At 47.2% G+C, this 21,446-nt stretch overlaps 1 protein-coding gene across 3 annotated transcripts; it reads right to left on the bottom strand.

The window, feature by feature from the left end:
* Positions 1–82: 82 nt before the first annotated feature.
* On the bottom strand, positions 83–20,885 carry Cdip1 (cell death inducing p53 target 1). Of its 3 annotated transcripts, none has more exons than XM_036195517.1 (6): positions 20,768–20,885; positions 3,792–3,866; positions 3,176–3,283; positions 2,774–2,929; positions 2,059–2,332; positions 83–1,963 (listed from the first exon to the last, which is right to left on the bottom strand). In XM_036195517.1, exons 3-6 carry the CDS (start codon positions 3,258–3,260, stop codon positions 1,852–1,854), a joined length of 627 nt encoding a protein of 208 aa, XP_036051410.1. In that variant the 5' UTR covers positions 3,261–3,283; positions 3,792–3,866; positions 20,768–20,885; the 3' UTR covers positions 83–1,851. The 3 variants fall into 3 exon arrangements, with proteins under 3 accessions (XP_036051410.1, XP_036051409.1, XP_036051411.1); XM_036195516.1 differs by lacking the exon at positions 20,768–20,885 and adding an exon at positions 20,448–20,617; XM_036195518.1 differs by lacking the exon at positions 20,768–20,885 and adding an exon at positions 19,993–20,381.
* Between the last annotated feature and the right edge of the window lie 561 nt (positions 20,886–21,446).

Raw genomic sequence — 21,446 nt, 5'->3', positions numbered from 1 at the left:
GTTTTTAGAAATACTTTTTGAGATTTCTTACTTTAAAAGCACATACTTATATTTAAACAATTCATGGTCTAAAATAGAAATGTGATGTTAAATATTTTTATTAGTAGGAATCTATTCCTGTAAAAGTCTTGTGTGGAAAAAAAAAATGGTAAAACAGAAGGGAAACTCTTGAAAGGTGAGCTCACCACCTTCACAGTTGAGATGGTTCGTTTTCCCAAGGACAACTCAGCCTGAGTGCCAGACAGACTTCGGTGTTTATCTTCAGACTATGAGGTCTCAGTCCAGTAGTGCTGGTGCTGTCATGTTTAAGGACCAGAGAGCAACACCTTCAGGTTAGAAGGTCACTAAGCTAGAACAGGGCTCCAGTTCTCAGGCTCTGCAGCCTGGACACCTAATCATGTAAATGGTGGAAACCAATGCTGAAACCAAAACCTCCCTGGCCCAGAACAGCTGGGTGCCCCTAGGGCAAATCTATATATAATTCTGGTTTGGTGTAATTGGGCTCTTAAACATGAGTTGTTTCCTAGGCCCAATCTCTTGCCTGCCAGTAGACTACCTGTATGTAGTCCCACCCTGTCCCTCAGAAAAGAAAGAAACCAGGCAAGACAGCAGAGGCCCAGGGCAGGGGAGTGAAAGGGCCGATTTAATGAAACTACAAACTGGGACCAGGCCACAGTTCAGTGACAGGAGGCCATGCAGCGGTAGTGTGAGACCAGAGAGGGACAGCAGCAGGACACAGCGTCCACGTGGGCATCTTCACAGACCACTCAGGAAATAGACAAGTTTGGGTTTACACCCTGGGCAAGACTCATGTCTAGGACACCCCCACCACTTGTGATGTCTTCCTGGTCCCCAGCCCAGTGCCACAGTTGTCCCTACTTAAGTGCCCCAATATGGAACCAAGTCAACTATGGCAAAAAGACTGGCACTGACACCAGAGACCAATGAACCTACAAGGAGGCCCTTCTGATCGGCCCTGTCAGTAGCCACCAGGCAGAGGTTGTACCCAAACACAGCACAGACATCAAAGTCAACAGGACAGGCTCATGGGCATTCATTCATTCTTTCTGGCCCCAGAAGATATAGGAGTTCACAGAGGTGTGGCCAGAAAGGAGATCTGCACATTGACTGATTCAAAGTAAACTAGGTAAGAACAAGGGCAAGTTCTTAGCTACCAGGGCTTTAACTAGCCCAGTGTCATCTTTGCCTTATACTAGGGAGAGCTCTTGGGTAGCTCCTGGACAATGGTAGAAGTCCTGGGTTTCCATACCTGAGAGTTCTGATGCCCAGAGCTGACAGTCATTATTTCTTTCTTAATCCACCTTTGGCACCCCAGACAGCATACTCCACATAAACCCAGGCCTTAAGACCCTGTCTTGTTTGGATCCACTTAACTCTAGATGATGCCCTGACCTCATTCCAGCAGGTCAGAAGCAACTGTGGTTCCAGGCACAACCCTCACTGTGGGCCCTAGTCTGGGACCTATTAATGCTCTGGGTGCTTTTGGTCCCAGGAAGAGTAGGGACCAGGCCTGGACCTTATGCAGAAAGGAGGAATGAGGACTCCAGTAAGAGACCCTCTCCAGCTTATCTTCTGAATTACAAATATCCAAGCAACACACAAGGTCAGTGCCGCCCCATACCACCCACTGGCTCTTGGCCTTAAATCCAACAGAATTTTTTGCTGGAAGAGTTGGATGCTCAGGGAAGGGCAAGGTGAGGACAAGATTTCCAGGGGACAGTGGCAGAACTTCCAACTGTAAGTGGAGGCTGAGGGGTAGTGACCACTGAGCATGGGGAGCAAAGCACATGGGACCAGACTGATAGATGGGGGAGTCCAAGTCTAGCTCCGTTAGCACAAGCGCTTGTATGTGTAGATGTAGGCTTTGCAGCTGGGACACGTGTGTGTCACATCCTTGAAGTCATTGATGAGGCAGGGGATCAAGCAGCAGCCCAGATCACATCTGAATTGAAAACAGAGATAGGCTGAGGCCTGAAGACAAGGTCAGGCAGCATACAGAGCCCAGTAGTACCACCACTGTCAGCACCCCATACCTACCCCATGAAGCAGCAGAAGAAACCCAGTACAAAGTTCATCAGGCCAATCTCATAGGAGATCTTGGTGGTGATTGCCTGCTGGCAGTGGGGACACACTGTTTGCACAGGTGCACCTTCAAAGATCTCTCCCTGTAGCACTGTCACCGTGGTGGCTGCCCCTGATGGGACCAAGACTGTGGCTGTGTGGCCCCCAGGGCCAGGATAGGGCCCTGGTGGGTAGGGTCCTGGTGGATAATAGCCCATAGGTGGGTGAGGGCCTGGAGGAGGGTAGAAACCTGGAACAACACACAGAGAGGTCACTAGCTGGCTGAGAGAACATAAAACACATGATGCCAAGACTGTTCTTCCATGCCTGCAAGGGTGAGGGCTTCAGCAACAAGAGGGAATGGATCATACTCTCCTGTATACAAAGTTTTTGCATGTCAATGTCTAATATACCAAAGACCACCCAACTCAACCCCAGAAACTAGAGGAACCACAGACTTTGGGCCTGAAGCTACTTGTGAGCAAAGGCCCAGGCCTCCATTGGGGGCTTAGTTCCCTGACAGAGAAAAGCCCCACCACACCACAGCATGAACCACTGTAACCTTCTCTCGGTGGGTGACAAGCTCCTCCGCTGCCACCATTTTCATTTCATATGGCATGACTGATGCCTACCCACAGTGAATTTGGGGTGGCAGCTGCCTCTGCTTCCTTCAAGTCTCTTCCCAACTCACCTGTAGGCATGTAGGCTCCATCTGCATTCATGTGAGGGGGTACAAAGCCAGGCTGAGGCATTGGATGACCCGGTGGCTCATAAGGAGGGGGAGCAATGTCAGCTGAGGGCAGTGGCATGCCTGGTGGCGGCTGCATCACCGCTGGGGAGGTACGGCCTGGACAGAGAGGGGCAGAAAGGCGGCGGCTAAGCTAGTCTCTACACACAGGCTGGGCACAGGATGACCCTGAAGCAGGATTAGTTAACTGTGAAAAGCCTCAACCACACTTGGAATGGAGAGGGAGTGGCAACAGGTACCCCAGAAGGCTGAGGTCAGGGAAGACCCTCAAAACAAGAGCTAATGACATAATCCCATCTGGGGACTTTACCCAGCTCTCTACCAAGGGCAATTTGAGATCCTTACCTGGAGTAGGTGGGGCTCCACTTTTTTCCTCTAGTAATGGGGCTGTAGGGCCTCCAGGATAAGGAGGGGGTGGCTCGTTAGACATCTTTGCTGCTGATATTCCTGGACCTGGGGGGAAAATAAATTCAGCTCCCTGTTCTACGGAGGGCCAACACACTAGGTTGTGACCATCTTCAGATGACCACCAAGCCTAAGCACCTAAGTGTTTTCTCTGGCTCCTCTCAGGGATTCTCTGGTTCAAGCTCAGGTACCTGAGTTCTACCACCTTTTACTTTCCTCAAAAGGAAATCTAAGTGTGTGGAAGATCAGGGTTGGTGGCTAGGTTCAGTGACCTTGGGAGTATCAGTGACCACTGGGCTCCCTCTGACACTTGGGATCTCTATTTCTGCCAGGGACAACCCACCTTTATACTTTTCACCTACAATTCTTTGGAAGCTGGAGGGTAAGGATAGAACTCTAAGGACAGGTCCCAGCAAACTTCTCTGGGAACCTGACCCCTACCTCTATCCAGGAAAGCTTGGCACCCAGTCTTCCAACTCTTAACTGAACCACAGAGGACTGGACTTGTACCACGGGCTGCTGTAGTAGGGTTTGGAAAGGGCTCTGGATTTCTTACCTCAGATTCTTGGTGCACAGAGAAGGAAAGCAGGTGGAGTAATTCAGCTACTGGCTGAGACAGGGATCCAGGAGGCTATTTCAGAGAAAGAGAAAGCAACATCTTTAACCATAGGCTTCCAGGTGAGCTACTCACCATGCTTACTCACAGCTTTAATCACTCCACTCCCTACCCTTTTTTCTCCCCCAAGTGGCACAACTGCTGGATCCTCTGGGTGCCCACCATTCTCAATCCCCAGATCCAATTCCCATGCTTGAAGGAATGCAAAGGAGTCAGCTGTGGGATGGTGTCTGGCTCTGACTTATCCCCTTCTGTTTTGCTTGGAAGGTATGAAAAGTTAAGAGTCAGGCAAGAGAAACACTGTTTTATCTCATCAAATGTCCTGAGTACTTGCTGCAAGGCACTGGTGGAGAAGCAGATGCCCTTACAGTATGTCCAAGTACATAGACAGAGGTACCAAGTTTGCTAAGGGTGAGAGATCCTGGAGCTCATGATTCTTTTTGTCCCTAACTCTTCAACTTCATGTTTTATCCCTTTGAAACAGTCTCACTGTGTAGTTCAGTCTGGCCTCCAACTCTCCATCCTACTGCCAAATGCTGCTATTACAGGCGTGCACCAGGACACCTGGCTTTCTAAATTGAACAAACCGGTATCAGGGGCAGAGAGGTCAGATTCAAGCTTTGGGTTCAATTTTAGTGTTGACAAGTTTGAGAAACTCTACTTGTGACCAATGAAGCCTAACACTTCCATGCCTTCTGCAGGAAGTTACTCAGGCAACCTGAGCATAGGGCTCTTTGCCTGCACCACACTGCAGCTTCAGCCCACCTTTCCACAGGCAGACCCATGGCTGAGCTTCCATCTATTACTCCGATCTATTACTCCGGGTTATCTACAGGGCCACTCTTCTGAAAAGCCACCTCACATCTGTCCCAACCTACAGATAATGAAATGCCATGAGCCCTCCTCCCGATCCTGGGTCTTCCGCTTCCTCCTCCACCCCGCCTTGTGGGCGTGACCATTACCGAAGCCTCAGTGGGAGTTGGAACTTCCAGGCCAATGCTGGGATGGCTACCCACTACAAAACTGCTTTACTCCTGCCTCCCATCCCAGGCCATATGGGATGTGACTCAGCTCCAAGGAGAAACATTTACAGGCACACCACACACAACCTAATCTCTAGTACATCCCATGGGGGAGGGAGTCCTGCTGAGGGGTTGAAAGTGTTCTACAGTTATATCACAGTGGTAATTAGCTATATAGCTCGGTCAAATTATCAAAAGCACCAAACATAATTAGTAGTGGGAAATTATTCTTACAAATAAATTGTTAGGCAATTTCATGTATATAAATGTCACAGATTATAGAAACTAAGATGGCTGTGACAACACAGAATCCTACAGGACCCTTGTACATGCAATCCAACTTTCACCAAAACATTGTTATGTAACACATGGCTGTACTCTGAAAGAACACAATTCCAAAACAGGCCCCTGAATGTCAGTATTGTCTGGTATAATGGCTAATTTTGTCAACCTGGCACACCTGGGAAACAACCTTAAAGACCTAACTCTGTAAAAGTGGCCTATGGGTATGTCTGTGGGGCATTTTCTTGCTTGCTAATTGATGGAGTGCCCAGTCCACTGAAGGCAGTATTAACCCTAGGCAGGTGGACCTGGGCTATGTAAGAAAAGTAGGGGATTGGGGATTTAGCTCAGTGGTAGAGCACTTGCCTAGCAAGCGCAAGGCCCAGGCCTTGGCAAAAACAAAACACATACACACACACACAAAGAAAAAAAAACAACAAAAAGCCAAACCAAAAAAAAAAAAACAACCAAAAAAAACCCCTAAACATACAAGCCAGGTGGTGGTGGTGCACGCCTCTAATCCCAGCACTCGGGAGGTGGAGGCAGGCGGATCTCTGTGAGTTCGAGGCCAGCCTGGTCTACAGAGCTAGTCCAGGACAGGCTCCAAAGCTAGAGAAACCCTGTCTCAAAAAACCAAAAAAAAAAAGAAAAAAAGAAAAAAGAAAGAAAGAAAGAAAAGTAGCTGAGTCTGCCAGCAAGCCAGTAGCCTTTTCTTTAGGTTTCTCCTTGAATTCCTGTCCTGGTTTCCCTTGGTGGTGATAGACTGTGACCTGGAAGCTCTAGCTAAAACAAACCCCTTCCTCTCCACGTTGCTTTTGGTAATGGTGTTTTATCACAACAAATAAAGCAAACTAAGACACCTGGGATGGAAAGGGAGAGAGGTGGGGACTGGACTCCTCTGGGTATGCTAAGTACAGTTGTTCTTCTCTGGGTCTCTTGCTTCTGGAGAGGAGTTCCAAGCACAAGGCCTCAGGGCCCTGAGAACTGCCCCAGGCATTCTATTTGGCTCTCACCCATTCATTCTACAGTGCAGTTGATCTAAGGCCAAGGCAGAGCCTGGCAGCCTGCCACTGATAAAGGGCCCCTTGGAGGGGAGTGACAGCAGGGTGCATGTCTCCTAGCCACAGCCAATGGCTGTAGGGTCTTAAAAGTAAACTTAATTCTCTGGTTGAAGCAGTCCTACACACTGCAACTGAGGGTAACCAGCATACTCCCATGGTCTTTTCTGTTCCCCAGAGTGCCAGGCAGTAGGCATACTACCAAATCCCAGTGCAGCAAAGCTCAGGAGAGAGGAAAGGGGAATTTTGAATCTTGAGACATGGGGCAAGCAGCCTGGCCAGCTCTGTGCACAAGCTCTCACGGGACTGAAGATGAGTACTGAGGGGATGAGGCAAAGGTGACAGAGAGGACAGGCTTAGAGGGATTTTCTGACATGACTTTTTCCAGGTCTACAAACACTGGTTCTCCAAACTTTGTTCTGTGGACTTATTTTTTATCCTTCTTGTGGACTTCTTTACACCTGATTATTGAGCACTTCAAATAGACTTATATATAGACTTATCAATACCATATTAGAAATCTCTCTTAAATACTTAAAAATAAAAAATGAAGAATTAAAAAATAGATCATGGCTAAGGATATAGCTCAGTGGGAGAGCAACTTCCTTGCATATGCAAGGTCCTAGGTTCAGTCCCCAACACCAGAAATATTTAAATGTCATGAAACTATCAAGCTCACAGTGGCAGATTAAGTTTTCAAAACTCCAATTAATACTTACCAATAGATCACCAATAGATTTTAACAGTGGCAAATCAATTACAGATTTAGGTGGGAATGATGGTGCTCATCATTGGGAGGTTGAGGTAGGAAGACTGCCATAAGCTTGAAGCCAAACTGAGCTATAGAGTGAGACAGTGCCTCACAAGTCCAAACCAGGGGCTGGAGAGATGGCTCAGCAACTAAGAACACTTGTTGCTCCTACAGAGGACCCAAATTCAGTTCTCAGCATGCACATGGAAGCTCACAACCACCCAGTTCTAGGGAATCCAACGCTCTCTTATAACCTCCACAGGCACCAAGGCACATACATGTCTCTGTCTCTGTCTCTCTCACACACAGGCTCAATACTGTACTCACATACTAAGAAAAAAGGTGTGCTTGCTTTGGCAGCACATATACTAAAATTCAAATGATATAGTGATAGCAGGATGACATGTAAATTTAAGACACTGCTGTAGGGTTTTTTCCCTAGTTACCGTTAGGTTGTTTATTAGTTAATTTAGTTTAATAACCATTTTCTCATGATAAGGCTTTGTGTAAAGCTAATGGAAAAGGTTTAACCATACTCATTTTGGTAAGTTCTTGTTGCTATTAATTTTTTTAAAACTTTTAGTGTTTATGTGCACATACCATGGCATGTGTGTGGAGGGCCGAGGACAACTCTGGAGTCAGCTGTCTCAATCCACCTTTCTGTGGTGGTCATCAGGTTTGTGTGGTAAGCATCTTTACCCACAGAGCCATCTCATTGGTAACCATTGACTTTTGACTAATAAAAACTTATCTTTAGCCAGGCAGTGATGGCGCACACCTTTAATCCCAGCACTTGGGAGGAAGAGGCAGGGGCAGATGGATCTCTGTGAGTTTGGTATGAGTTTGAGACCAGCCTGGTCTACAAAGCAAGTTCCAGGGTAGCCAAGGCTACACAGAGAAATGCTGTCTGGAAAAAACCATAAATAAATTAATAAATGAATGAATAAATAAATAAAAATAAATAGTAAGAATAGAGTTTTTGCTACCTTTCCTTATGGGGCACTGGCCTGTATGTGCATGCTGTGTGTAGTGGTAAAGGCTTGTGCAGGTCAGTGCCCCTACCTTGATCAACTCGGGCTCCAGTGCTTTCTTCCAATCTGATTCTGAGCCACCCATACAAATGCCAATACAATGCAGAGTCAAGGAAACTAATATTGTCTTTGCTCTACTAATAAGGTAGTCTGACCTCCAGCTGAGACCTCAGGAAACCCTCCTCCAGGCTGCAGAAGACACCACTGTAGTGGAGAGACCCCACTAGACTGAAAGCAATACTAAATGTCTAAAGGCAGGGTCAATTTTCCACTGTCAAAGAGACCTTAGAGTCTTAGGTATCTCCAGGGAGAGCAGAGCCTGTTATTGTTCAACCTGGACTGCACCTCAGGGAGGCAACTGCTGCTGTACAGGCTTTTTAGATTAAGCAAGCAGTTGGGACATGGGCTCTATATCAACCTTACAAAATCCAGCTTTCCATTTCTGGCTTTGACATCAAAGCCTTGGTTTACTCATTTGCCTTCTCTCAGAATGGAAGAAAGGTTACCAGAGAAGGTCCAAAATGTCCTCTGCTGGAGGGTAGGAGTTGGCCCACAAGAACATTGAATAAAAAGAAACTGTTACTTTATTACTCACCAGGGACTAATGCTTCTATACTGGACTGATCTGATCCCTGATCATGCTACATGTGACCACCTGCAACAACTTTATTCTGAGACATTCTAGCAAGACCCAGACTGATCACTCCAGCCCTGTGGCATCCATTGCCAAAACAGCAGAGGTCACAACCTCTGAGAAGTCCTCTAGATTGCTCTCCTGTTGGGACTGTATTTTAAGACAAGTAGGGACTTGCCTGGAGCTCTCCAAGTCAGCAACACCCCTGAGAAAGCATTCTACCTCAGATCCAGTGGCATGTAAGTGGGGTGCAGCTGCTGCAGAACTGCATTCTCAGGAACAGCTGACGACCACTGCTGCAGAGGTTGTCTCGTGAGAGCCCTGGATTAAGACACCTGCTGACCTCAGACAGCTCCTCTCTCTCTTAGAGCAGGTTTCAAGCATCTGGCCAGTGGCAGGGCATTCTGCCTCACCCAGTCTCCCACTTGCTGAGCACAAGCCATCTACTAGGTAGAAGGCCATGCAATGTGATGGGTCATTACAACCAACGGGCATGAGGACCCTTATTGTAGTGGATCAGACTGGCCTCTAGGCAGTAGAGTTAGCTGTTCTACCTTTCCCATACCCCAAGGACAGGTTTTAGCATAAGCCGATGTGGGGCCATGTGAGGTGAGATCCAGATGGCTGGTGCTCTCTGGGAACAACCAGCCACCTGGGCTGGTATAAACAGTTAAGTCACTACTCATCCCAACAACTACTCAGTGGTCCCATTAAAAACAAAACAGAACAAAACAAACAGAAGAATCAGTGTTCTGGGGTTAAAGCCCAGGAGGAAGACTTGGAGGAGACAGAGTCCAGTAAAGCAAAGTCCAACAGGCAAGAAGAAGAAGACAGTGACTGGGAGGCTGTTATTGGAGAGGACAGCAGCCTTGAGGCTTGCAGGAAGGACCCAGCTAGTGACTGCTTCTAAGCTCCAGACCTCAGATCCCAGACCTGCTCATGCTGAGATCCTCAAAACCACTCAACCTTGCACTTAGAAGGCACTAGCAGGGTGAGATGTACATAGCTCTGTGGTAGAACACTTGCTTATCCATGGGGCCCTGGATTCAAGTTCTTGTATGAAAAGAAAAAAACTTAGAGGACAGGAGGAGTGACATAGGACAGCAGGAATAACATAGTGAGATCCTGTCTCAAAAACACAAACAAACAACAAACACACAAACAAAAAAGAAACAAAAGCCCAACCCAATTAGCAATGGAAAGACAGTCACCTTCCTTTCTTGACCATCAATGACATACTAAGAGCTCAGGTCTTTCTGGCACTCTAGCATCGTGAAAATCATTGAGGCCCTATACAAATTCCTTAATCTCTGACTTCTTTTGAAAAATGATGTTCTTGTGAGGCAGAACTTAAACTCCAAATGCTGGGTCAGAGCAGGCTTTATGGAAGTAACAGGTAGTAGTTATATCAGAAGATGCTTTTCACTGAACTACTGTGCAAAGAAACATCACCATTCCTAATGAAATCAAGGCTATGATTATGTTACATTGAAAATAACAGTGACGGGTTGGGGATTTAGCTCAGTGGTAGAGCGCTCGCCTAGCAAGCGCAAGGCCCTGGGTTCGATCCCCAGCTCAAAAAAAAGAAAGAAAGAAAAGAACAGCGACAGATTGGGAAGAATGACAGCTTCAGGAAGTAGGTGCCTCAGACACTAGCTGCACCAAAGTCATCCTTCCTGTGTTTTTCCTTCTGTTATGAAATCAGTGGATTAATTAAAACACTCCAGCCCTAATTACAGTTCCTATGACCATCTGACTAAGCTCTGGCCAAGGCTGGCTTTAGTGCCTGGGCCAAAGGAAGGCACTGGGAGAAGTCAGCTTGCCTAAACCAGGCACCCTTTTCTCCTTCCTGCTGGCTGGGCCATAGGACATTGTATAGTAGTCATGGAGCAATAGAAGCCAGTACTAAGGATAGCCATGGAGATTCCAACCACCTCTAACTCTTCCACATAATAGAACTAAATCTGTTTTAGTCAATTATTGGTAAATCAACTTCCAATTATTAGAAAAAACTTTTCCAATTATGGGAGGGAAAAGCCAGCATTACAAATAAATGTTACTTGGTCTGAAAGGCATACAATTTTTTTTCCCAGGTGATGAACTATCAAAACACTCCCATTAAGTTTCCAATTAAATGGCTTTCTCCATGCATGTCACACAATATAGTCTGTTAGGCTAGGAAATTGGGGCAAATCCTTTCATTGTTTAAAAACAGTCCCCATCCCTGTCTCCTGACTGCACATAGCTATGGAAAAGTCATCATCTATGCTGGACCAAACCTTTCCGTATGACTGCTTTAAGGTCACTATGCACAGCTCTGTAAATAAGCCTAATAGATTCAGTGGTTACCCAGAATAAACTCTGACAGAGTCATACCTTGGTTTGTTGTTGAGACCACAAGAGGGGACAGACATTATCTGTCTCCTAAGGAAAAGAATTTTAGCAACAGAGGCCATCAATCATGGCCTCTACATAGAGATCCTCTCTCTCTCAAAAAAAAAAAAAAAAAAAAAGGGGGCTCCGGGCAGTGGTGGCACTCTTTTAACCCACACTCAGGAGGCAGAGGCAGGTGAATCTGTGAGTCTGAGGCCAGCCTGGTCTACAGAGTGAGTTCTAGGACAGGCTCCAAAGCTACACAGAGAAACCTTGTCTCGAAAAAAGGGGGGGAGGAGGGCACCAAAACAACCCCCCCCCCAATTGAGCAGGATGTGGTGGCACGTGTCTTTAATCCCAGCACTCAAGAGGCAGAGGCAGGCGAATTTCTGTGAGTTTGAAGCCAGCCTGGTCTACAGAGTGAGTTCCAGGATAGCCGAGGATTGTTGGGGGATATTCAATCACATTGTGCATCCCAAGTTTGCATTTGTGTTAATTAGATAAAATTACTTTGGGTCAGGAGGCTGAGTTAGCAGTCAGCTGACAGAAAGTAATCATGGGGCATCAGAGAGCATCTGGGAGAGAAAGACACAGGAAGTAGCAGGGATGGGTCTGGAGTGGCACAGCCTTTTCTGGTTTGGCAGGGTGAAGCACAGGTTTTTCAGAGATGCCAGCAAAGAGAGAGGGTTAGCTATTTGCTACTCAGACTCTCTGAGCTCACAGGTTTTCACTCCAGCCTTTGAGTCTCGATTCTTATTTATAATTAGGATAGTTAAAGCTACCTTTAGCAGCAACGACAGGGCCAGTGCCTGTGGGAACAGAATTCCCGCCAGCCTGAGGCCTGAGCAGGCCACTGCCAGAAAAGCAGGCCAGTAACTGTAGAGTCTCAATTGCTGGCTGAAATAGCATTCGATTATGGAGCAACCACTGCCAAAGTTGAAACGACAAAGAAGTCCTGTCTCAAAAAACAAAAACTGAAAAAAAAAAAAAAGAACCTGTTAAATCTGTTATTCTGAATCCAGAAGGGTGCCAGACTATGATCGGGTTCTCCATGGCATGCAAGGGAAACAGGCTTCTGAGAACTCTCCCTCTCAGATGTCACAAGCATCTTTTACCGGGTCTCTCGAGGTCTGGTATTGTGACTCCCATCTCTCTCCTGGGCTTTGGCAAACTGTCAAGTAGACTAGGGCTTGCACGGAGAGCCAGCAAGTGACTTGATGGAAGAGGGCAGGTAAGCAAATCCCTAAGGGACACATGATACACTAGAGAGTGATGAGGTTACTGGGTCTGCCCGAGGCAGGCAATGGTTGGTTCTGAGCCAAGAACATTGCCCAGGCTCCCCCATGGTCCTGAGCCCTTGCTTGTTCTGAGCTGTTTCAGTGCTCAGGAGCTTGTTTCCATATATTCTGCTGCTGGTATAGAACAGGATGAAAGTGCACGTAAGACAGAAAATGAAGAGCAAAGGAAGGAAAAAGAGCTACAGCTTCAGGCACAACTAGAGATAAACAAGTTGTCAGCACCTGTTCCAAGGCAGACCATGATGACTGAAAGCTAATTTTAGAAACACCACAAGCCTAAAGACCCATCACTTAAGCCACTAAAACGGAACTCTGGGGAAGAAAATCCTGACATCTGCCTGCACTGAACTGACACAAATGGACAGCCTCTGGGTTATTTTACCCAGATGTCTAAATGAGATTAAAACTGCTATTCTGACCTAGGAAAACACATAAGAAACTGATAAGCAGCTAAACCGTGTAGTCATGAGAGTCATAGTCAACAGGTAGAAGGTTTTTTTGTTGTTGTCTCTAAGATTTTTTCTATGTGTGTGTTTGTGTGTCAGTGCATGCCATGTGTGTCTGGGTACCTGCAGAGGTGGGCATCAGATCCCCTGAAAGAGGAGTTATAGATGGTTGTGAGCCACTGGGAACTAAACAAGCTCTGGGTTCTCTTCTTTCACATAGCTTACTCAGAGTTACCACATTTGCTATGTGCTCCCTCTCCTTTCTCTTACAACTATGAGGTGACCTCATCTTTAAGATACTAGATCTCTCATGCAATAGGTCACTCCTATTATTTTAGAGAAAGGTCTGCTTGGGGGAAGATGATAAGCTGCAGAGACGTGTCACTGCTGATGTTGACTTTACAAATGTCACAGCAATTGGAAAGAGGAAAGAAAATAACACAAAACACAGCAGACCCTGATGAGACCTCAACAATTTTTTTTTGTTGTTATTTTTTCAAGACAGGGTTTCTCTGTGTAGTTTTAGTGCCTGTCCTGGATCTCGCTCTGTAGACCAGGCTGGCCTGGAGCTCAGAGATCCGCCTGGCTCTGCCTCCCGAGTGCTGGGATTAAGGCGTATGCCACCACCACCCGGCCTCTCAACAACTCTTTAATTGTTGCTGTCAACTGCTTTTTCAAGAGTAATTTAAAAGCAACAAACCCGTGTTTTGGAATACACCTTTAAAACCAGCACTAGGGATTAAACTCTGTGAGTTAGAGGCCAGCCTAGTCTACTTTTCCAGGCCAGCCAGGGCTATACAGTAAGATGCTACTCCCTCCCTCCCCCAAAGGCTGGAAGGAGTGACCTCCAAACCTGAATATACCAAGTCTAGGGTCACAGTGGAATCTTTATTAATAGCCTGCCCTTTGGATCTTTACACAGATGTTAGCAAATATAACCAGGAAGAATAGGGATCAAAGTGCTATAGGAGTGGAAAGCAACTAGTATTTTATAAGCATTATATAACATAGTATATAAAGGTTGAACCAAATTCCTATTGAAGTTGACATGGGACCCTAGGATATTCACTCACATCAGGAGGCATGGGAGAACTCTGGATTTTCCCCTTTGGGAAAATGGAAATGTATGAAATATGTGGAGATGTCACTGTCAGATTTCCTTCTGACTCAGATATCTCACCTTTCTGGCTAGAAAAGCATCAGAAGTAACTAAGTCTGAAGTCCTAGCTAACATCTGGGTGTCAAGCACTTCCTAAGCATCCAAAGGCAGGAGCCATGAACTAGTGGACACTACAGCAGGAAAGAAACAGCAACAGATGGGGAGTGGGCTGAGCAGTGACAGGGCGATTCCGCTACTCAGATGTGCTAGAGCAGAGACAGGACGCAGCTGTCCTAACAAAAACCCAACACACCTGCAGCAGCATTCGCAGCCCTCTCTTGTCATACTCTCCAAAATGTTCAAAGTACATTGGTCACCCAGTATGGTGGTACAAAGGTACAATCTCAGTATTTGGAAGGTGTAGGCAGGCGATCAGAAGTTCAAAGCCAGTTTCAGCTACATAGAATATTTGAGGACAGCCTGGGCTGTATAAAACCCTGCCTCAAAAACAAGTAATGGGCTGGAGAGATGGGCAAGAGCACTGACTACTCTTCCAGAGGACCTAGGTTCAAGTCCCAGCACCTACATGGCAGCTCACAACTGTCTGTAACTCCAGTATCCAACACAGACATACATGCAGGCAAAACACCAATGCACATAAAGTTTCAAAACAATAACACAACAGGACTTTAAAGGGCAGTTTGACCTAATAAGGTCTTTGCTATACCAGCTGACTTTAAAACTAATTTAATGGTTGTGCACCTGAGAATTCAACTCTCCATTTGCTATTTTTTCGAGGAAAGAGTGAACACACCATGGCCCTGTGCCTTCAGAGCTGATAGTTCATAGAAGACAAGACAACTCAAATTCAGGCAGTACTGAGTATCTGCTATGTTTGAGGCACTTTCCTAGACCACCAAGGTGGGAGATATTTATCTTAACAGACTGGGAAAGGGAGCTATAAACAGACAAATAAACACAGTGGTTCAGTGAACATGAAACATTTCAGCACAGGCAATGTGAATGACATGCAGTGTGGGGAAAAGGTCCAGGCAAGAAGTTAGATGCAAAGGCCTGCTGAGCAGACTGGAGAGAGGGGATCCTAGGGAGCTCCCGAAATGAGAGCAGGGAAACAGGAGAGCACTGGGCTAAGATCTCTTTTACATTGAATAATCTAGGAAATGGGGTGGGGGGTACTTAGGTTGTCCCAGTCTCCCTTTGCACTGTGTGGTGTACATGATCAAACAGGTGGCTGCTAGAGGGGAGAACGTTACAGCACTTGGGTACCTCTGGCAGTGCTAAGTACAGTTCCTTTTTGGCCAGTTTGAAGCAAAAGAAACAGACCCTAGTGTGGCTCATCTCTAGGCCAAGCAGGCCATGCATATGTGGAAGCCCAGCTTGACCACAACCAGAGGTCAAAAACTAAGGCCCAAGCTTAGGGGACACAGAACACCTGGGAAATCTGAGAGCCAAGAAGTGATCATGTGGTCTTCTTCCCTCAACAGGGCAGGGCTCTTCAGGTCTGAACATGGGTCAGTTTTATTCAGTGAATCCATCATTAGCCCAGTTTCCTTTTCTAAGTGACTACTTACTCAAGAGTCAAGATCCTCCGTTCCTTAATTCAGACAATTCACTGCACCCCTGACAGTGATAATTCAGTCTCAGTACTCAGGTACCCCTATAGATCCACCTGGGGACCTGGGGCACCCTTCAGAAGAATTTACAGAATGGGTAAGACCATTGGGTGACTCTAACCACCAGGAGAGGTCTGTGGGTTGGGGCCCTGCAGGATGGCAGACAGGGCGTTCCAAGACCCAAGGCACTAGTCACTCCCAGCAGAGGTGCAAACACTATGCCTCAGACCCCAGACTAGTACTTGGGGACAGTCTCTTCACAGCTCACAGCTCAGCTCATACTCCTGGGCAGGAGTTCCCCATCCAGAAGGCCTTATTTCTGTATGCCACACCCAGTCACTAGATGGCTCAAACATTTTTTTTTTCTCAAAATTACAATTTATTTATATATATATGTGAAGGCTCATGTATGCCTGTGGAAGTCAGAGGCCAACGTAAGACAGTCGGTTCATTCTTTCTGCTATGTGTGTCCGGGGATTAAACTCTAAAGTCAAATGCCTTTACCTGCTGAGCATCTTGTCAACAGCCAACTTTTTTTTTTTTTTAAAGATCTATTTATTATATATACAGTGTTCTGTCTGCACATATCCCTGCATGCCAGAAGAGGGCACCAGATCTCATTACAGATGGTTGTGAGCCACCATGTGGTTGCTGGGAATTGAACTCAGGACTTCTGGAAGAGCAGTCAGTGCTCTTAACCTCTGAGCCATCTCTCCAGCCCTCGCCAACTTTTAAAAACTTTTATTTTGTAGGGCTGTGCCTGCATGTATGTCTGTGCACTGCATTCATGGAGTACCTAAGGAGGCAAGAAGACAGTATAAGATCCCATGGAACTAGTCACCATAGGTGCTGGGAACTGAACCCAGGTTCAATTAAGAAGTGCTCTTAATTGCAAAGTCATTTCTCCAGCCATGAAAATTTGAAACATTTCCTTTAACCCTTAACCAGTACTTCTAATTCTCTGGTAAAACAAACAAACACAACAAAACCCTCTATCTCATCTAATGACCACAGTTTGAGAGAAAAAGTCCAGGTTCAGCCCTATGTCCCAAACCTACTCTCCAGCTCTCTCCTGTACCTTGTACTTCTCTGAACCATTTGTACACACCTGCTGAATAAATGAGTCCATGAGGTTTGGGATTAACCTCAGTGGACATCCTATGCTATTCCTAACCCAAATGCCCACCACCCCCTGCTCCGGAGCCACAGTACAGCTGAGGTAGACTTCAGTCTTCTTCTGAAAGTGCCTTTATTTTTGGTCAAAGTTAAAACAGGAAAGAGCAGGGTGGTGATGGTGCACATCTTTAATTCCAGCATTCAGGAGGCAGAGGCAGGTGGATTTCTGGGAGTCCAAGGCCAGCCTGGTCTACAGAGTGAGTTCCAGGACAGCCAAAGCTACACTAGAGAAACCTGTCTCAAAAAACAAACAAACAAACAAACAAACCAAGCAAAACAACCCAAAATAAAAACAGGAAAAAATGCCACGTCTTAAATCATGATCAGCTCCAAAGAAGATCGGTCACAGTGGAGCCAGCACAGCTACCGCTTCTGTTGGTCCTCTTTCCCTTTAACCCGTTAGTTCAGGATGTGAAAGCCTGCTTTGTCACTGTGTGGAAACTCTTGATGCTTCCTCTACCACAAGAGCTAAGCCTAGGCTACCTCCTAGGCCAGTGGTTCTCAACCTTCCCAATGCTTCAACCCTTTAATGTAGTTCCTCATGTTGAAGTGCCCCCAACTATAAAATTTTTTTGTTGCTACTTCAAGTGTAATTTTGCTACTGTTATAAATTGTAATGTAAATATTTGTGTTTTCTAATAGTCTTAAGTGATCCCTGTGAAAGGGTTGTTCAACCTCCCCAAAGGGTCTCGATCTATAGGTTGAAAACCACTATTCTAGACAGAGAATCAGCCGAGGCACAACAGTAAATGCACAACAGACACTGCATTGAAATCTCACCCCATTCCTCCAACCTGTAAGGCTGTTGTACTTAATGCATTGAACCATAACTACTCATCAAAGAGTAAGAGTTAGAATTTGCCAGGCAGTGGTGGTGCATGCCTTTAATCCCAGCACTCTGGAGGCAGAGCCAGGCGGATCTCTGTGAGTTCAAGGCCAGCCTGGTCTACAGAGCAAGCTCTAGGACAGGCACCAAAACTACACAGAGAAACCCTGTCTGGGTAAAACCAAAAACAAACAAAAAGTTAGAGTTCTTCTCAAACAATACTCAAATAGCCTTTACACCTTATTACCTACTTCTGCTGTGTTTCTTCTAGAAGGGAAATCCCAGACAAAGCATGCAACTGGATCTGAGTTCAGACTAAACTAACATTTATTGAGTATGTGGCTTATCAGGCACATTCAGTTTTAGCTGAATCCCTCTGACACCTTGTAGTTAAGAACTGTTGAACTGAATCACCCAATGGACAGAGCAATCAAGGACTTTCAGCACTTACACATCTGAAGCATGGTGATGAGCAATGTTTTCTATAAAGAAAATGTACTACAACTGCTTTCAAAGGAAGAATAAATGTATTTTTGTAAGCCAACACCCCCTGCCCATCTCCTGGACTCAAGCAATCAATTCTTCCACCTCAGCCTTTACAGTAGCTGAGAATCCAGGGGTGCACAACCAGGCTGTTTGTTAAGACTTCTTTATGTTATGCAGCTCCGTGTTCTCTCTCTTGTCTATCATGAAGGAATCCTAATCTTTTCAGCACTTAGGAAAGACACAGATTTTCATCTAGTCTGGGTGGTGTTCTTTGCCTAAAGGCAACATATGAGGTCCTGAGAAGGGAAAAGGTTTTTCCTAGCGTTCCAGAGTCACAAAGAGGGACCTTCAGTGTGGTCTGCCATCTCCAAGTCTAGGAAATACTTGTCCCAGAACCCATTATCACCACCAGAGTTCTGAGGAACCAGGTAGGCCCAGGGGGCCACAGGCTTAGGTGGGTGGATAGTTCTGGAAGGGTAGGGGGCTCTAAGGAAGGGCTGAGGCCTGGCTTGCTCTCCTCTCTGCAGTGGTATACTACTATAGTGCCTCCTCTACAAGACACAGTGTTTGGGAAAATCCTGGGAGGAGATGGAACCTTTTGTGGGCTCCAAGAAATGGGCCCACTTCTGTTTTATATAATCTACTTCTAAGTTCTCTTACAGGACAAGAAACCTCCCATCAAAGCTGCCATCCTCCTCACCCCAGTGAAGACCTACTCCTCTGTAGAACTCCCTACATTCTGACTTTACTAGAACACCCTTCACAGTACCATAAATGACAAGCCTTTTACTGCCATCTCTCCCAAAGTGTGTGCTCTTTACGTTTTTGCCTTTGGGGTAGTGTTTCTGAAAGCAGGCAACTTTCACAGAGCTTGTTTCCTCTCCCTTACAAATGAACAGGGTGTAACAGTCTAGTGCTCCTAGCTATAGAACAAGCACAAAGACCTGTAGGACTGAAAGCTATTGCCGTAATTCATCAGTACCATGAGGGTACCGGTTGTGTCCCTCGACCCTGTTCTAGAGCTTCGAAAACACCCACCACACCAGCAGGTTCAAACTGGGCAAGCTTGTAACATACAAAACGAGCCAAGAGAACAAGGCTAAGGGCTGAACAAACAGACAGCTCATTTTAATTATTGCCAGCATAATCTGCTGAGACAACCAGGCCTCTGGGACACATTCCATTTTCTTTCTCTCAAAACAGTTTTGTTCCCTCATTTCTGATTCTAGAAGCATGATCAGCTGTTTTTAAGTCTTCTAAGAGTCTATGTAAAGGTCTCTCCTGGTTCTAAAACCACATCCTATGAGAAACCCTCCGGATCTTCAGGGCTGGGAGGCGGACTTGACTTTTAAATAGCCAAGGTTGAAAAAAATCAATAAGCAACAAGATTTCGAAGACTAGTTAATAATATGCAAGCTTAACTACTAGGAATGGAAATATACTGTTATCTGCAGTGTACTTTGGCATGCATGAAAATAAGAGACTGCTGGATGGGTACACAATAAAGGACGATAATAATTGTACATGGGTGTGCACTGTAGAAGTCAACATTTTCTGTAAGAGTTGAATTTTCCTAATTAAACGTCGGGGGAGAGGAGGTCTTCGAGACAGTGAATGACTGAAAATATCTTTCTTCTTATGAACAGAGGGCAAGAAGAGCAGACATGCCCGTCCCTTCCCACCCAAGTCAGGTCAGCCCCAGTGGAAGAAGCAAAGTACCGGGGAGAGCAGTCCTATTTGCTCAAACAATGTCCCGTTTGGAGTATGCTGCAAAACTGACGTAAAGGCTACGGAACGCCCTCCCCCCAGAGCCCTTGATCCTTACTCCCCAGACACAGGTTCTCTGTACCAAGTGTGCATGAGAATTTCTGGAGGGCTTACTAAATGCAGATTTTGGGGCCTCACTCCTTAACTACTCAATCAGATCCTAGGAGATGGGGAAAGTCCAGGTCTTTCTGATGCAGAGGATCCTACGCTGTTCGCTCCATCTTCCTTCACACCTGTTGAGAGCCCCAGGGGACCCACCTCCTCCAAGGTACTGGATGGCTTGGGGCTTCGCCAGCCCACTGCCTTCCTAACGTTCTGCCGGAGCGCCTCGTAGAGCCACGTCCAGACCTGCAAACGGGCGGGGGAGGGAGACCGAGACGGGCTCCTCCGGGGCCGCCAAGGTCAACCGCGGGTTTCTGAGGTGGCTTGGCGCGGGGACCCTCCCCGACTGACAGCCGTTCCTCTACCCTCCATATCCCGAGGAGAAATGGCACACACGCCTTCCTTACAGAAACGTAGAAAGGCGTGATAAGAGATCACCGGAGTGGGCGGCCCCCTCTGGCAGATCACCGGGTCTGCAGGCCCTGTCGCTCGAGGCCCTGAAAAGCAGTCCCTCGCAGCCCAGCAGCTGCAGCCACGCCGAAATCAACTGTCTCCCTGATTCTGCGTCTCACAGGGAATGGCCTCCACCACGCTACCTCAGCCCGGTTTACCTCGGAATCCAGGAACCCGAGGACCGAAGGACACAGAGACCCGCGCAGGTCCGGCCGGGTGCTCCGAGGAGCCCCTCTACCAGCGGACTCGGAGCGCACACCGCCCCCGCACCCAGAGGACCCTGGAACTTGTAGTCCTGCTGCGCAACCACAGCATTCCCTGAGGCGGGGGGGCCTACTGCTCCCGGCACCCACCGCGCGGCGGAGGGGCGAGGGCGGGGCTAGGTCACGCGGGCCGAGGGTTTGGTAGCCCAGCCCCCGCCTCGGTGTGCGGGAGGGGTCCCACCGGAAGCCGCCGCCAAGTCTCGGAGGCGACTCACCGTCTGTGGAGCCCCTCACCGCGCAGCTGCAGGAGCGGAGGAGCTGAAGCTATCGCACCCGGTTAAGAGGAAACAGCTAGGCTCTGGACAAAGGCCCAAGCTGCTGGCCTCGCAGCGAAGGGCGGAGCTTACCGCTCACGTGACGAGCTTGGGTGACGTCATGGGGGCGCGCTGCGGGCGTGAGACAAGCACGTGGGAGTAGTACCCTAGGACTGTGGGCTGCGGGAAAGAACCAGGCCAGCGAGAGTGAGCCGGGCGGTGCCTGCGCCCCGTCCCTCCGCCAGGCCAGCGGAGAACCACACGCGTCCCTGCCCTCACGCGGCTTCCATCCTGACAAACGATATACAGAAGAACCGCAAAATGCCCAGAGCGATGAAACGCCCCGACAGAATTATGGAGTGCTGCCTCTGGGCAGGGAAGTTAGGAAAGGAGATTGGGGGCGAGGTGTGGAGAGGAAGGAACTGGCTTTAGGTGAGCAAGAACCGAAAGACACCTTGGCCAACAAGGTGAGGACTCTGGAAGGTCACCAAGTCCATTGGAGGAGTTTGGATTTATTACACACGAAAACTAAAACCTTCCAGGAGCCTTCCTCTTTCTCCTTTTGTGTTTGTGGCTGTACTGGTCACTGGTGGAGGTCAAGGACAACTTTGAAGAGTCAGTCTCCTTCCAACATGTGGGT

This window comes from Onychomys torridus, chromosome 8 (assembly GCF_903995425.1).
Source record: "Onychomys torridus chromosome 8, mOncTor1.1, whole genome shotgun sequence".
Taxonomy (NCBI): Eukaryota; Metazoa; Chordata; class Mammalia; order Rodentia; family Cricetidae; genus Onychomys; species Onychomys torridus.
This window is presented reverse-complemented; position numbering and strand designations above follow the sequence as displayed.